Source organism: Copadichromis virginalis, linkage group LG16, assembly GCF_057382275.1.
Source record: "Copadichromis virginalis isolate Kocher_CV1m ecotype Utaka linkage group LG16, C_Virginalis_male_GT1.1, whole genome shotgun sequence".
In the NCBI taxonomy this organism is placed as follows: domain Eukaryota; kingdom Metazoa; phylum Chordata; class Actinopteri; order Cichliformes; family Cichlidae; genus Copadichromis; species Copadichromis virginalis.
Window position 1 is genome coordinate 35,603,989 of NC_140633.1, and position 17,798 is coordinate 35,621,786.

The window sequence follows — 17,798 nt, forward strand, 5'->3', positions numbered from 1 at the left end:
TTGACATAACACCTAATCTTGCCAATTACTGTAAAAAAAACTCAAACAAACAAACCCCCCCTAAACATCACTCACACACAAAACATTTTAAAACATTGAAAAATCTCCAACAGCTGATTTGTTTTATCAGTTCTGTATTAAAGTAATTACTTTAAATTATTTCATGGTCTACATCCATATCTACTAATCTCAGCCATCATCTTCAGGCTTATTAACAGGATTTCTGGGCAGTCAAACTTCTTCCATCCGCACCCTGAACTGTGCGCTTTCAGCCAGAACTTTTTAAACAAGCTTTAAAAGGGTTTATCTGCACCAATCAGTGTCAAGCCACAGTGGTGTAACATGTACCCCTGATAATCTGTTCATTAAGCTATTAAACTTCTTTGTTTCTTATTTTGGATTGTGCCCAACTTAACAACAATTGTATATATCGACACACAAACAACAGACACCTTTTAGTATTCCATACATATAATATTATATGATATTTTCAGTTAGGCTAAACTAAATGCCTTTTTGATAGCCAAAAAAAGAAAAGAAAAGAAAGAAGAAAGAGAAAAAAAAAAAAGAAAGAAAGAAAACAGAAAAAGAAAAGAGAGAGAAAAAAAAGAAGAGAAAAAAAAGAGAAAGAAAAAAAAAAAAAGAAAAAAGAAAAAAAAAAAAAAAAAGATTTTCATGGTCCTTTTTCAGTCCTTTTTTATATTAGATTACATACTCTTATCAGAGTACCTGTTTATTTGTGCTGCTCATGTCATTGTTGAAATAAACCGACTGTGTCTGCATCCAAAAAACTGTGTTTTATGAATGACCTGCTGAGGTGTTCACTCTACACCATCTACACGTGGTTTAATAAGTGACTTGTTGCAAACTTGTCCCAATCACATCACGGATTAAGACCTGTCTGTGTACTTGAAGGGCAAATTACCAAAGTGTAACAGGGGAGCAGACACTAATGATATACATGGCCATTCCATGTTCTAAGCATCACTCCCTACAAATCCAATGCCCTGTTTTTCTGTTTCTAGAGGGGCCCTAAACAGTCAATGATTGCTCTGCTCTGGGAAAGCAGGAAAAGCCAGGGGCAGGGTCGGCGTTGAAGGGGAATCGACTACAGGCTTCTGTTAATTAAAGCCCCCTGATGCTCGGAGAGAGAGTATTTCTGTGGCCATACAAGCTTTTGCTTAAAAAAAAAAAATCCTCTTTTAGCATTTATTTTTTTATTATCACTTACAAATTCTTTCTGTTAATTCTGAGCATTTAAGCATGGACCTTCACTTCCTGAAATGTGATGCTTTGTGCAACATGTGGTAAAAAAAAAAAAAAAGTCTCCCACAATTAACTCATTCACTGCCATTGACGTCTATAGCCGTCAATTGCAGTGTATGAGTCAATGGGTTTAACTCATTCACTGCCAATGGCTGGCAGTGAATGAGTTAAGACTAATCGTGACAAAATGAAGTATGGAGTGCAAAAATAAGTGTAGCTCATGTCTACTTCCATAACTGTGCTACAAATTACAATATGAAGCCAACTGCTGTTAAGGATACAATATATGTAAAGCATAGTGACATATAACTGAATAAATACAAAGACTTTATTACAGGAACAGCCTACATTTGCAAAAATTATGAGTCGATATTATATTCCTCCTTCCTCCATCCTCCACCCTCTGTTTTGGAAGGCTTATTTTTAACAGTGCATACGTGGGGCTGTGTGGGCTGGTTTCATGAGACCGGATGTGTGGGATGTTCATGATGGAGCCAAAACAGCAAAACCCGTCAATGTTGGGCCTCAGTGAAGAAATGGAGTCAATAAATGTTGCAGGCTCTCTAGATTAAAAGAAGCACTGCTGAAACAAAATACAGTTTTGTAGTAGACTTTTTCCTATTATTTTTTTTTGCATCAAAACCATTAGTTAGGTCCGATTATACTACAAATCTGGGACTAAAGTATTTTAAATCTGTGCAATGCTGTGCTTTTAAATGTAAGAATTTGAAATTTAAAGATATTTAAATAAAAGGAACTGTTGAATCTGATTTTAATACATTAATATTCTTGTTATTTCAATCAATATTCAAAATTGATTTCAATCAATTTTGAATATATATATATATATATATATATATATATATATATATATATATATATATATATATATATATATATATATATATATATATATATATATGAAGATAAAGATAAAAACGTGAATGTTTCAATTGTGTAAGCATAGTGGAAGTACTTTTCAGAGCCAGCAGAGGGCAGCAAACCCACAACACACATTATTATTATGTCATCAAAAATGTCCTGTTATTTCTGGATATAATTAGTCACTTAATGAGAGGGAAACAGGGTTCTATTTAATCATTTAATCTGTAGTCAAAGCAGCAGGCTTTATTATGTCTTCAACAGCACTCAAGATAGCATCAAGGGAAACATATCCAGCTCTATGTTAAGAATAATACATACTGACATTGACTTTCCTTTATTGCGAGGTGCACACAGCCAAGAATCTGAAGTCACATCCACGTACGATCAGATCACTGATGCGAGTCAAGGTCTTCATTTTTAACTCACTGCATTTACTTGGCATTTACATCAATAATACACTAACACACATAGTCCCTGGCTGATATATAACAATACAGGCAGCTCACAAAGACTCCCCTCCCTCCTCCACCACCACACACATCACTGTTGTGGTGTGGGTGATAAGAAAAAATGAGTCATCTCAGAAGGTGCTTTCAGAGATGGAGACAACCATCTACCGTTGTCCTGCTCCAAAGCTTTTCCTCAACACCAGTGAGGAATTTAAAAGGCTATTTTTTTGTATTGTCCCCAATAATCACATAAAAAACCCTATTTGACTTGCATTTAATAATAAAAACAATACCATAGCTACCTGAAAACAGACAGTTATTCCAGTATTTCAAACACACACAGGTTTCAACAGGTCTTTGCATCAATTTGCTCTAAATCTCCTCTTACCTCCTCACTCGTTTTCTCATTGTTATGGCCATTGCCAACCCCGCCCTCCTGCTCCTGCTCCAGCAGCCTGCAGGCTGACTTACCTCAGCACCAGCACTCTTCCCTTACCCCTCTATGCTGTTACCAATTTCCTCTCCACCGGGTTTTATCTTCCTGCCCTAAGCCTCCCTCCAGTCCTTCTCTCTATTACTGCATTGTATGTCTCCACTCTATTAAAAGGAGTTTCTACACCTTCGTCAACATGATGTGGGAGAAATGGTAATAAAATAGAGTGACACAGAGCCTCGCCGACTGTGATGCTGTCCAGTGAAAAGTACTAAACACACCAATCGATTTATTCACAGCATTATTAGATCAAGCTCAATTCTATATTTTTTTCTAAATATGTACATGTAAATGTGTGAGTAATGGCTGTTTAAATACTTCCCCGCGGTTATAAATCAAGCACATTGCGGCAACTGTTGCTGTGATTTGGCTCTATATAAATAAAACTAAATTGAATTGAATTATAATCATGTTGCTCTCAATAAAATATCTCCCTCTGCTGGTACTGCATCTCACTGCAACTTACTGCAACTTCTGCATTCATGTGCTTTTCACACTTTGGAGAGGCAAAGTGTGAAATGGACACAGTGGAACACGTGTCTATTACATGTTTTTCTGTGATACTGGGTTGAACATAAACTTCCCTAAAAATACAGTGTAGTATTTTTCTTACTTTTCATGTCATCCAGATCAGCGCTGACCAACATTTGGGCTTCAGCCTCATCAGTGGGCACCTGCTGATAGACGGCAGTCTCCAGGGCAGTCATGCTGCCGATGCAGATCCGCTCCCGCAGGTCGTAGTTGTTTCGCTGGGTGCCCGGCAGACGGTGATGGACAGGCTTCTTGCGGAACCAGCCATGAGGTGTGATTGAACTTGAGGGATCTGATCCTGAGGGAACACTGACAAAGAGCACTATAAGTTAATTTTAATTTAATAATTAAATAATTAATTCTTTGACATTATGAAAGAACTTTATTTTATTGTTTTCAAAACCAAAATATGAACCACAATGTAGTCCACAAATCAACCATAAATCATCACATTATAAAGTATTAATATACTTTATGTTAAAATCGTTTTTGATAAATACTCTCTTGGCTCATGCACTGCGGTTACTTTACCAACAGAGGGCTTCACAACACAACAACAGGCCTGGATCTCCTCTCCAAGCCTCTGAGTCATCCTCAGCTGAGCTTACTCAAACACAGCAATGAAACGCTGCATGGCTCAGGCATGATGCTTGTTTCTGTGCTTTTATCCAGTGAGCCATTAGCAGAGACAAGGACTTGAATCACCATGGCGCCCCTGACCTCCCAACAGCAAACTCCATGCATAATTCAAAGCATCACCAAATAATTCATATTCTGATGGTTATATTGTATGTGTTAGCAAGCCAGATATGAATGATTCAGCTGGAACCATTAATGGATCATAACTGCCCTAAAAACTGCATGTATGGGTTATAAATGTCATTGGCTTCCAATGACAAGTATCACACATCTAAAAATACAGCTTACTTAGCCTATGCTCTCGTATGCACGAGCCTGTTTTATAGGTTTTGCTGCACGAAAAAGTATTCACACAGTTAAAGGTTTAAAATTCAGAAAACAACAGAAAGCACTGAATATAAACCAAAATGTATTTAATAAATTTGAAACTGATAAAATACTAAATTATGACTGTTGTTAGGAAAATGTAACCAGCAACATGCTCCTGTGATAGGCTTTATCACTGCCAAATTCTGCCTTGTGAAACAGACAGCAGTCAGGGATAAACTGATAACAAAAGGCTGTTAAAGCTGCATAATTAAGTGGATGAAAGTTTAACAAAAGACTTGGTGTAGTGTGAAAGAATTTGCTCACAATGATAATCCTACAGCTAATCTCATCCCTGTATTTCCCCACAGTGTTATAGCATCTTTTAGCAATGTATTTCAGTTTTATGGCCCACAGCTTTAATAGCCTCCCACTGCTTTAATCAGCTGTGTTTTCAGCTTCAGTGGGCAGCTGTTTCCAGCAATATAATCTTTAATGAACACACTGTTACCTGTCCAACATATCAGCCACAAACAGACAACTTTAGCAGCTAGCTTAACTTTAGCAGCTAGCTGCTAATGGTCAGATACCTGAAAAACTACACAATGGGTTGGTGGAGACTAAAATAGAGATGCACAGCTAAAGGTAGAGCAGTTTATGAGGTGATTGTAACTGTTTGTGTATGAAAGTATGCGTGTCCTCCATACTCTCCCCGCACTCGTTATATTATCCATTTTTGATCTGCACACAGCTGTTGCCAGAACGTTGCACTCGCTTACGTCATTGTCATGAGACACTCTCACAAAACACAAAAACAAAAAAAAACCAACAACACAGTTTTAGTAACGCAGCGTGCTTGCGGGAAAGTAACAGTAATCTAATTACCTTTTTGCAATAGTAATCCCTTACTTTACTCGTTACTCACTTTACTTACTTGTAAGTCGTTACTGCCCATCTCTGCCCACAGCCACCTTGAACCCATCTGTCCCTCCAACTGAACACCTCTCCACTGTTCTCATACATCTCCTGCATTAGCCTCCCATACTTCTCCACTACTCCTGACTTCCTCACTAGTAACAAAGATCCTCTCTTTGTACAATGATATGCATTACAACCAGTTTAGTGTCAAGCAGGGCTAATGTGGGGAACATAATTATTAGCTCTGATCCTATGCATGCCGGTCAGAGCTCATCACAGTGAGGGACAACATGAACAGTCGAAACTTTAAGGGCTGATTGATAACAAAAATCAATAGTACTGGGTGTGTGTTACTCCATATTTGTTCTTTTGCACAATTAACCTCAGTTAGCATTCTGCTAGCAGTTTACCTATGCTGCATTTCTGATACAGCTAAATTCTCAGTAAATCTGTTGTCAAGAAATATTGTTCTGTTCCTGCTGTGAGACAATAGAACACCCATGAAACACTTATATATGTGCACTGTATTAACAACGGTGGAGCTTAATTAAGCTGTTCTGCACCTCTAAAATCCAGATTTTTGTAATTGTGATGCTGTCTGACAAACTCTGCAGTCACAAATGTTAAAAACAACAGCTGTGCCAAGAACTCGGCTATATTTACTGGGGCGATTGTGGCTCAAGAGTTGGCAGTTCGTCTTGTAATTGGAAGGTTGCCGGTTCGAGTCCTGGCTCTGACAGTCTCGGTCGTTGTTTCCTTGGGCAAGACACTTCACCCGTTGCTTACTGGTGGTGGTCAGAGGGCCCGATGGTGCCAGTGTCCGGGCAGCCTCGCCTCTGTCAGTGCGCCCCAGGGCAGCTGTGGCTACAATGTAGCTTGCCATCACCAGTGTGTGAATGGGTGGATGACTGAATGTAGTGTAAATTGCTTTGGGGTCCATAGGGACCAAGTAAAGCGCTATACAAATACAGGCCATTTACCATTTACAAGCCAAACTATCATTCGGAGAGAAAGTCAGAAGCCACTGAGTGACTTATTCAGGTCTGCACTGGCAGACCGTATACTGAAACACATGTGCTGCTCTTATTGGCTGCTTCTCTCTATCACTCATAAACTTCTTCCTCAAAGGGGCAGGTGCAGCAGCCACACTAGTTTGATTTAAAGTTACCAACACTGAAACTGATTATCAAACAGTCAGAGTGCAAGTGTGCAGCATTTACGACTGGAATTTAAAATACACATTCTGGATGTAATATGAATACACATATTACTATTACATCTACGACTTTAAGACGTAATATTAATATGTGTATTAAAGTGGTAGAATATGGGACCTAGAAAAGGTTTCAATTTGAGTTAATTTAGCTAAAAGACTGACAAGAGGTCAGTACTGGTCAGTGAGTAGGCTGTAGCATATCGGCTTTTTTCACAATGTCCTGTAGCAACAGACATGCTAATTATGCGAAACATTTGAAACAAATTATATGAATATTTGCCATCTTTGTGTTGGGGAGTGTTGCAGATTTTATACATTTTACAAATGTTTACTAGGACATTGGAGAGGACTCAGATGTCAGAAGTCACACCTGTTGCATGCTGCTTCTCCTCCATCCATGTCATCGTTCTGTCCAGTAACAGTTATTCCCCCATTATGAGCCGCCCCCTTTGTCAGAGTCAGCGCAGTTGTTTTCCTCGACAAAGGTTGTTCTTCGTTTTCCGTGTGGACGATAGTGTGGTGAAGGGGTTCCCCCAAGTCCTCTTGGCTCCCCAAACTAAACTGAGAGAAAGAGGAGGATCAGTGAGGGGGAGGCATATATAAAGCTGGCTATACATAGTAAAACCATAATCAAAACCACAGATGATTCTCTTTTGTTTAAGTATTAATGCCACAAGCATCTTATCAGCAGCTCAGGTACATGAGTGGATTTTGCAAAAGTTACACTGTATAAGTCACATTTTACCTGTGGCTGGACCTCAGGGAGCTCTGCGGGAGTGGCAGCCACCCCTTGCCCTTCGGTCTCCGACTCTGCCTCTTCCTCGTCTACCTCGTGTATGGTAGGCGTAACGTCAGAAGGCGGCAGCGAAGTCTTTTTTTTCCTGCGCTTCTTTTTGCGCCTCTTCTCCATGCTGTGTACCCTCTTCCGTAAACGCTGGGGCACGGGCAGGTGAGTGGACAAGGGGTGGTGCATATGGTGAAATGTGTGTCTGTGATCTGTGTCAAAGAGAGGCCATGATATCAGATGGTTTATTCACATCAGCTGGCTGAGCAGCTCATTCCATATCACGTGAAATGCTTTTTCTTTGGTGATGTATACAGACTTCCCAGCTGCACATCCATGACATCAATCGCTCACTCCAACAGCTCAAAGGGGGTTTATTGGATTGCAGTCCGATGAATGTGGAGGCCATTTGAGTACAGCGAACTCACCGTCATGATCAAGAAACCAGACAGAAATAATCTGAGCTTTGTGATACATTATTCTTCACAAAGCAGCCATTAGAAGATGGGTACACTGTGGCCATAACTGGATGGGAATAATCAACAACAATAGTCTGGAAGGTTGTGGTGTTCAAACAATTGCCAGTTGATAATAAGGTTTTCAAGGTATTCCTAGAGAACATCCCCCACAGCATTACACCACCACAAGCAGCCTGAACTTCTAGGATGGATCCATGATCAAATTCACTCACACTACAATCCAAGTGTTGTAGCAGAAATCAAGATTCATCAGGCAACATTTTTCCAGTCATCCGTTGCCCAATTTTAGCAAACCAATGTGAATCATAGCCTCAGTTTCCTTTTCTTGGCTAACAGGAGCGGCACCCAGTGCGGTCTTCTGCTGCTTTAGCCCATCTTCTTCAAGGAGCAAAATGTTGTGCATTTACAGATGATATTCTGCATACTGTGGTTCTCTGAGTTCATTTTTCCTTCCTATAAGCAGCAGTCTGGCCATTCTCCTCTGACAATTCCCAGTGTAAATTTATTCTGCACATGTTAAAGTCATGGGTCCTCCACAGAATGACAGCGGTACCATGAGGGGATGTTTTTATTCTTAGCTACCTCACACATTTCAGCCTGTCTGAAAAACTCCTATACTTATTATCGACTTCTCCCCAAACAATTTCTAACTGGGATTCAGCTCAGCAGAATGCAGAACAGTTTGAAGAATATTGGGATGAGACTTCTTATAGTTTGTATTTGGCTAAAAGGGTATATACATTATATGAATATTTTTTTACCTTTTCTAGCCATTTACAGTGATAGACATCACAGAAAGTCATAAAAATAAAATGCAGACGTTATTCTTTTTCTGAAATACTATAGTCGCCAAACGTGTTGAAAAACGTTTACTAAAATCACTAATTAGCATTATATTTGCATTTTTCCTCGTTTCAGGATGTGTGAGCCCTTTATATTTGTTGTTTCTCTCCTACTCTCTGTGCCCACACAGGCTGCAGCCTATATTGTCATACCACCAACAGACATATTGTTCTGTTTCTTTTCAGGCAATGAACAGTTGCCGACTGAAACTGCACTTTTAATCAAAAATCGCTTCCAAGTAATTTCCAAGCGGCAGCAGTGTGCTGATGTGAGCTGTGAGCTTCTGTTGTTAAAGAAGTTGGAAACTTTGAGGAGAACCTCAGAACCAGCTGGGTACTTAAAAAAGCTGATATACCAGCCGGCCTTAGGACTACTTATAGTTTGCTTGGGCCAAGACTTTGAATTCCTTTCAATATCAAACATGCAGTGTAAAAAAAGTGCAACTTTCAGTTGAAAGAATCTTCCTTTAATTCCTAAAACCCTAGAAAGACATAACTAAAACACTCTTTAACAAACACCAAAGGAAAGCAGCTCCATCTTTACCAATATTATCTCTTGTCAGGTGATAGCCGTCAGCTAATCTCTTGAAAGCTAATCCAGCCTTTTACTCAACATACCCAATATATGGTGCCCTGCTTTGATCTAATCTCTTACCACAACGGACAGGGTCAGGATCAGCTGGGATACATGTGTATTTACAGTACAGGATATTTCAGCACTGATGATTGTTATGATGCCAGATAGCAACAGTAAAAGATTTTTTTTAAAGCACTGTAGAAAAATCGACATTATGTGCACTGTCACATAATGTGGCATTGTCTTATTTCTTGCATAGTTGTATATATGTATATTTTTTCATTTTCATTTCTATTGTTTGCACCTTTGATCCAGGAGGATGATATTTCGTCCCACTGTATACTTGAGTGCATATTGTTGGGTTGACAATAAACATCAACTTGTCTTGAGATTGTTTCATGTCAGTGTATCTTAAATTGTAGTCTTCAGTGTACTGAGTGTATAGGTACCAGCAGCAATGGCTGCAGTGACTCCAGCCATGCTCCCAAAAGTATAGGACAAATGTGTCTATTATATGGACACATGCTGTACGTCCAGAGGGGGACACATTAAATAGGCACTTTTAAATTGTGTTTGTAAAATTTCATATTCAGTCATGTATTTTAAGATTTACAATAAGCTTCTATGTCCATTACTTCTATGTCCACCTTTTGAAATTCTTACGGATACATCCTGTAATTTGTTTGGACAGAGTTGCAGCTTTTCCTCTGTAAAAATTTTGTGATTGTTTCCTTGTCTTGAAAAGCTCTATATAAATACATTTTACTTGCTTGCTTACTTTGTTCACAAAATCTAGTAAATAGTTCAAATAACTGTGCAGTGCTCAATTCTAAGATACGTGGTAGAAATTCATACGCAGTGTACAGAGTGCACTGCAGATAAAGCTGATGGATACCACATGACAGGAGTACTGTCATGGCTGCTGGTGCCAGACGGTCTAGTCTCAGTATTTCAGTAACTGCTGATCTGCTGGGATTTTCCCACACAACCATCTCTGGGGTTTACAGCATCAGCTCTCTGGGTGAAAGGGTCTTGTTGATTCTTGCTGATAGGAAGACAACAGAAACTCAACAAAAGCCACTTGTTATAACCAAAGGATGCAGAAGAGCATCTCTGAATGAACAACACATTGCAGATGGGCTACAGCAGCAGAAGACAACACCAGGTGTCAGTCCTGTGAGCTGAGAACAGTGAACTGAAGCTACAATTTGCAAAGGTCACCGAAAATGAACAACAGAAGATTTGAAAAATGTTGCCTGATCTGATGAGTAGCCCTAAACCAAAATAAAATAAATATAGAAATGCTAATGAAAATGAGTTTTGGTCAGTAATATAAAAACAAATCCAAAATATCAAATTCGACATTTGACTGCAGTCTTGTCCCAGTGGCTTCTTTTGTTTGTGCAAGTGAAGCTATACTGTCATGTGTGCACGGCAGCTTTGCTTACACTCAAAGTCTTTCTCAGTGTAGTGTCGCCCCATCCTGTCTCCACTGGTAGAAGCAGAGTCACTGATGATGTCTGCAAAGCGCTCCACGGACAGAGCTTTCTCCCAGCTCTCTTCCTCCTCTTCTTCCTCCTGGTCCTCCACGCATCCATCCTCATCTTCCTCTTCCACCCCTACCTGGACGACAGTACAAATACTTTCAGTAAAGACAAAAAAGGATGATTAACTGCATGGCAATAACCGTAACTCATATATCCAAAGGCCACTCTTGCCCCCTGTCATTGAACCTCAGCTTTAACAAGAAGTTTTTCCAGTTTGCTATAAAATCTCTACGTCATACATGAAATGTGTTACCCTGATTACTATATTGTATATGCTAGCAGCCACACGAGAGGAACATTCATGCTAAATGAAAGTGTAATGCTAATCTGGGATGAATGCAAAACAAATAATTATTTTTGCTACTATTTTATATGGAAAGTAGGTCTGCTGTTTCTATTTCCAGACATGATTTGCACTCAAGCCAAAGATTTATTTTTGCTGTTAAAAAGCAAAACAAAACATGTGATTGTATTTTAAAATAATTCTGCATCATCAGAATAGGAACACAGCAACTGTATATTCTCTGTTACATGCACAGAGGACATCAAATCAATACAACAAAGTGCTAAGCAGCAAAGAACTAATGCACTAGAGAGCCCCTGGAGACAGTGAAGACTGATGGGAGTGTCCTGCCTCAGCTATTTGGTGCTTGTGATAGGTCAGAATCACTGGCACATGCTGCTTCCTCTGCCTCAGATTGGTGCTGGCACAGTGCGTACTTTGGCTACCGTTCAGTGGTCTCAGATTGCTGTGCCAGGGCTCCATTACTTCCTAATTACCAGCAGGATGAAGGGACATGATGCATTTAATGATCCAAGCTACCTATCTACACAAGGCTGAGGCAGATGTAGCTAGGCAGAATAAAAGAAAGTTGTTTTTTTTTTTTTTTTTTAAAGTGAGTGAGCAGTGAACGCCTTGTTTTTACTGCATGTCCAGCTCAATTTTGTTCATGGTTTAATGTGCTCTGTGTTCCAATGAGTCAATTTCCCCATTCACTTCCTCATTTCCTTCACCTGCTCTGGTGAGGGCTATTCGTCAGAGTAAGACCCTGAATTTAATAGTCCCGACATATTGCAACAGGGAACAATATTCTAGGGAGAGTTTACTACAGACAAGAGGCCTAACTCTTTCATGTTAGCTTTGAAGTCAGATGAGGTGGAAGGACACAGGAGGTGGGCCACCCCAGCCCAGGTGGTGGCGGCGTGATACGTACAGGAATAGAATCACACACAATGGCTTACAGTGATTTGAAATATTGTATGCTTTAAGTACTGTATGCCCAAATGGAAATCAGATCTATTACACAAAAAAAACCCAAAAAAAATCAGGAAGGTATATTTGCCCTGTTTGCTATGAGTGCCATCACTGTGGGTTACAATCTACTGTCTGTAGATGTAATATTTCATGAAAATTCAAAATCTCTGTGGCTGGTTTGGCCACTTTGAACCAATTAAAATGTAAAGAAGCTTAAATTAAAAAAGTTCAATCAACACAGCTGAGATCCTCTCTAACCTTTACTCTAACCGCCCGACATCTACTACAATATTAATTTTTCATAATTTGTGGTATGGTGAGCCAGAGATGCATTTAAATATTTATCAGCGGCTGACTACTGTTCAGGAGGGCGTATGTGGGGCTGTGTTTGCTTTGTGTGAGGATTAAGTGTACTCGTGTTAGTGATCAGGAAACACTAAGTGAAAGCCATCGGGGTTCTGTACGCGCATTTCAGTTATGAAGTTACAAGGTGAATCAGGAATACTGTGAGGTCAGTTATAAATGATAAGCTACTGTAAAGAAATTTGGATTATGTTACATGTGTCTGTGAAGGTTCTCAGTCATCCAGGTCATCGTAGTCTAAGGAGCTGCGAAAAAAAAAGTGTCTGAACTTCTTTAAGTTGCTTGAAGACGTTTCACCTCTCATCTTCAGTTCTAAGAACAATTAGTGGAGAGTCCCAGATTTTAAGCCCTATGGGAGTGTCCCCAAGAGGGTCGTGGACCCCCTATTGATCCTCTACATAATCACACGAGCCAAGGTGTGAAAACAGGTGTGGGTCACAATCAGCCAAGGTTTCGGGTGAACCCATTGTGAAGCCTAGATTCACTGAGGTCATATGGCCCAGGATGTGAGTGGGCATTAAGGTGTCTGCGAAGGGATCTCAAAACTGAATTATAGATGGCACACAGTTGGTGTCGTAAGCCACCGCCTCTGTTCAAAGATGGTCGCTCACAGTGGACATAGAAGCTTCTTTCACTCCTAAGAACTATCTTAACTGTCCCCTTTTAACAGCTGTACCCTTGTTGAATGACCAAACTCTTCATCCAAAGTACACAAGTACTTCTATGTTTGAGGTAATATAGTGCAATAGTTCATTCAAGTAAATTATTTAAGTTTTTAAATGCAAACAGAGATCGCAGCATGCACTGTTTGACTGTCACAACTATACGAGGAAAAACAGCATGCATGATGGGAACTTTCTGTGTCTTTAATGCACGTTAAATTAGATCTTCCTTGTTTCTTCTCACAGTAATGAAAACTAAGTTAACCATGATGAACCTTCATATTAAATTAGCGTCCTACCATTGTACATGTATTATCTAATGAAGTCATAGAGAGCAGCAGGTTCACAGGTTGTATTTGTAACATTTATTTAAAATAAAATAAAAAAGGACGTCACATTAGTTGCATCAAAATATGTGTTTTACGTGTAAGAAAATACAGCTGAGTTGAATAAATTAGCAAATGTGAGACGAGTACACATCAGCTACTGAAGCAACCATCAAAGAAACAGACTTTGAATAAACTTTGGTTTTGGCTTATAAAAGCTGTGAAAACACCATTGGACACTAAATTTAAAATATAAAATGAACCTTTTACTAATTAAAACACAGGTGGATAAAAATATTTAGCTCTTTAAAATTCTTCTCTTTGTGTTTCCTCGCAGAGTGCTCCTCTTTCTGTTGCTTCCTCCTCCTTTTATTTGGCGTGCCGTGTTTAAAGCGGCTTCCCTGTCGCTTTAAGCCGGGCCTCTTTGATTTAAGGAGCTGGCACGCTTCCCAGAAAAACAAATCACAACTAACATAAATATCAGCATCAGTGTTTTGCTTTTCTTCTCACTGCACAGCTGATGTTTATGAGCAATTATTTCAAACTGAACAGTTTGCATAAATATGATGTTTTGAAATAAAATGAGGGATGGTGAGCTCTCCTCAAATATGGTTCAATTATTGCATGCACCCATAAGCCTTATGAGCCTAATTACTTCTGTTAACTTCTATAGAGTCCCTGTAGAAAACAGCAGCCTTTGTCTTCAGTAAATTAGCCCATTTATAACTGCAACATGCTATCAAATAGAAATATTCAACATATGTTGCGTTATCTTATACATATGCCCGCGCTGCAGTATAGAATTGAAACTTTTGAACAATACGGTGCCACACAGTATCAGTTTTAGGTTGAAGGTGTACTTGGAACCCTTTTGGTGAAACCTTCAATTAAAGTTTACTACAGAGAGGACAAACTGACAGCACTGCAACCAAGCCAGTGATCCTTTTATGTAGTAAGCACTTAAAATAAGAACTTCAAATAACTGAAGACCAAGCAAATAAAGAGATACCACTGATTTGTCAATTTAACATTTAAATGCAATGCAACTGATTACCAAAGCTGGATACTTGTTTTCCTGGGGCTGTCAAAGAGTACAATGTAAATCTAAGGACAAAAAGAAAATGTCTGCAACAAGTCATCATGGTTTGGTTTTTTTATGTAGAAGTTTCAAAAATGTGGCAAATTAAAATGATAGAATTTAACCAGGTTCTTCCATGCTGCACCACATATGAAACATCACTGTTAGCGTTGAGAAAAAACACTTAGATACATAAGCAAAAGGTGCAATGCAAATATAAGAAATACAATAAATTACAGGAGTGCAGCATCCCACATTACCACCATATGATGATCAGTGCTGTTAGCAGCAATGTGCATTGCCCCATCAACATGCAGTCCAGAGGTGATCAGGTCTTTGCAACCGTAGCACCTAGACTCTGGAATAACCTCCCTGCTCATATTCGTTGGCTATTATCTGGCTTGTTGTGTTGTCACCTTTATTGTTTCTTGCCCTGTTCCTTCTTAACTGTTTCGCTCTCATTGTCTCATGCTCTGTCTGACTGTGAAGCACTTTGGTCAACTCAGTTGTTATTAATATGTGCTATAGAAATACACTTTGATTGATTTGATTGATGTGCCTTAAATTGCAAGAAACAAAAATACGTGACTAAACCAGGACCTATGCTGTGTTGTTTCAGCCAGTTCACACCTCCAGTGAACATGTCAAAGTGTCCCCCAGTAACCCTAAACCACACCTGCCTCCATTAGAGAGTGAGTGTGTATGTGGTGGTTAGAAGTGTTTAAAGGTATAGAATAAAATACTGTATAAATGTATGTGTGAATGGGTGAATGTGGCTTACAGTAAAAAGCGCCTTGAGTGCTCACTAAGCGTAGAAAAGCTTGGTATAAATAACAGTCCATTTACCATTCACGTTAGAGAGCAACACCAGTGGTCTCTGTGGCAACGGGGACCATTGGGCTTTGCTTTCATATGATTCATACACACATGCCCTCACACTAAACCACAAAAACAAAGTCTCGACTAGCAGAATCAATCAGACTGTAGGAGACTAAAACCTGTGCAGAGAAGCCGCTCCGTCTCACTGCAGAGGCTCCGTCTGTGTATATGAACACAGAGCTGACAAGTGATTGGAGGTAGAAAAGAGTCTACTTTTTGCAGCCAATCGTTGAGCCTGTTATTTCCACCAAACTACAATATGTTACATGCACTTTGGAGGACACAGTTCCCGCTGTGCATAATGACACATCACCTACTTAGATGATAGAACTGTTTTTCCCTGAGATCACCGGCTATTCTGTTTCGCTTGAAGCAAAGCTACAAAGCATTGTGCAAAGCTGGACATGGAGCATTTTCCACAGACCCCAGGGTGACTCATCACTGCTTGGAGAAATTGGAAGTAACAATTTAGTCTTCAAGACATTTCAGTGCTCTTTTCACTCAAGATAATCATCTTGCTATTGTGTAAGGAAATGCTATTGCTCAAAATATGAGCAAGGATGTACACCGAGCCACACCAGAGTCTAAACAGCAGGATTTTATGACAAAAGTCAACTCATTAATTGAATCTCTGCAATTTGCTCAACTTCAATGAACTCTGATATGCAAATATGGTCTGCTCATTATCCATTTATGACCTTGGATTGAACAGTTTTAAGAATTTAAACAGAGAAGGCAACTGAGCTTATTATCAGTTTTGCACAATCCACCTAATTTCCTCTGCCAAACTATAAACTACTCCACCAAAAGTAATTGTAGACCACTAAAAGAGCAGATGGTGCAAATATGTCTCCTGAGTACAATGGGTCTTGTGCTGGCATGTTTCTGGCTGGCTAGAACGAACAATAGCAGTTAGTTTATCAATGGACTGTCAGCTAGTCCTGTAACATTGGTGCATGCGGCCGAGCTTATGTTAATTTAAAATGTTATTGCTTGCTGCCATATGGCAAAAATATAAACAATGCCTTTGGAAATATTGGAAACAAGCCCTTTGTTTTCAGTACACATGGTGCGTCAAAGGGCAGCGTTAGCCTGAGGATGACAGAACAGTAATGTCCAAATGCTTCCGACTGAATTAACAGATCCAAGTAGAAAATATTCAAAACAACAACAAATATTATGTTTTATTGCCTATTGTACACCATTATGGATATGGAAATATCTGCAGGCATTGCTCTCTGGTCGAAACAAGTGTTCTGGCAGCTAACTGGTGTGAAAGTGTGAACTGAGTGCTGGAGATGTTGCAGCTAAGAACTGACTTAACACCAACTCAAACAAATCATTTCATGGCTATCTGTCAAACAATCATGTAGGCTTGTTTTCTCACTTAGCTTTCTGATCTCAAGCCGCACTCGCTAACAGCACTGAAGTTTCTGGAGACGTCCTGTAGCTTTAAAGGAACACGTCTCTATTGTACAAGCTGCTATAATAACATCTGCTACACAACACTTTTCTTATTCAGATTACTTACTCTATTACTTATCCAGAGTAATAGAGTAACTAGCTGGTTAGACACCATGTTTCTTTAAGGACTGACCTCAATTCTATCTGAATTTAGAAGCAGGCCTTTATGTATTTAAGACATTCATGTGGATAGATGAAGCTGGTTATCAGATGCATTGCAATGAAAATGTACAATATGTCTCATAATTAGAGCAGGGCGATATGACCAAAAATATTTATCAAGATATACATTTAAAAATTTGCGATAACGATATAACTGACGATATAATTGACACTAGACAAAATACTTTACAACTCCAAAACTTCATTAGTGCAAAAAAACCCCATCAATGTATTTTCACTTAAACAAGCAGCTGTTTTTTATCTCCATTAAAGTTATATAAAAATTTAACAGTGCAAATGCAAATTCCTTGCTGACAGTTTAACCAAAAGGCATTTGCAGTGGGAATTGGCCGACATATCCTCAGCATAACCATGTATAATATCCACAAAACTTAAAAAGAGGTTATACACACACAATACGGTAAAATTATGTTGAAGCACAGTACGTATCACTCCGCGAGGCTCCTGACTACGGTAGCCGTAATGCTCCGACAACCCATTAAGCAGTGCAGGTTCATAGCTTAGCAAAGTCGTACTAAAACATTTGACAGATTTTCGAGCGCCGTGTACCACAGAAAATCGTTTTGAGGTCAGTAAGCACAACCAGAATTCATACATAAGGCACACGGGATTATAAGGGGCACTGTCGACTTTCAGAAAAATCAAAGGATTGAATT

General features: G+C 39.3%; 1 protein-coding gene across 1 annotated transcript in view; it reads right to left on the reverse strand.

The window, feature by feature from the left end:
• The window catches only part of slc4a3 (solute carrier family 4 member 3), a 66,636-nt gene that overhangs the window by 35,878 nt on the left and 12,960 nt on the right, over window positions 1-17,798 (reverse strand). Inside the window, exons 3-6 of the mRNA XM_085434588.1 lie at window positions 10,834-11,008; window positions 7,449-7,699; window positions 7,074-7,264; window positions 3,707-3,933 (exon numbers count right to left, since the gene is read on the reverse strand). Of these exons, the coding sequence (XP_085290714.1) occupies window positions 3,707-3,933; window positions 7,074-7,264; window positions 7,449-7,699; window positions 10,834-11,008 (844 nt within the window). The remainder of the gene's footprint in view (window positions 1-3,706; window positions 3,934-7,073; window positions 7,265-7,448; window positions 7,700-10,833; window positions 11,009-17,798) is intronic.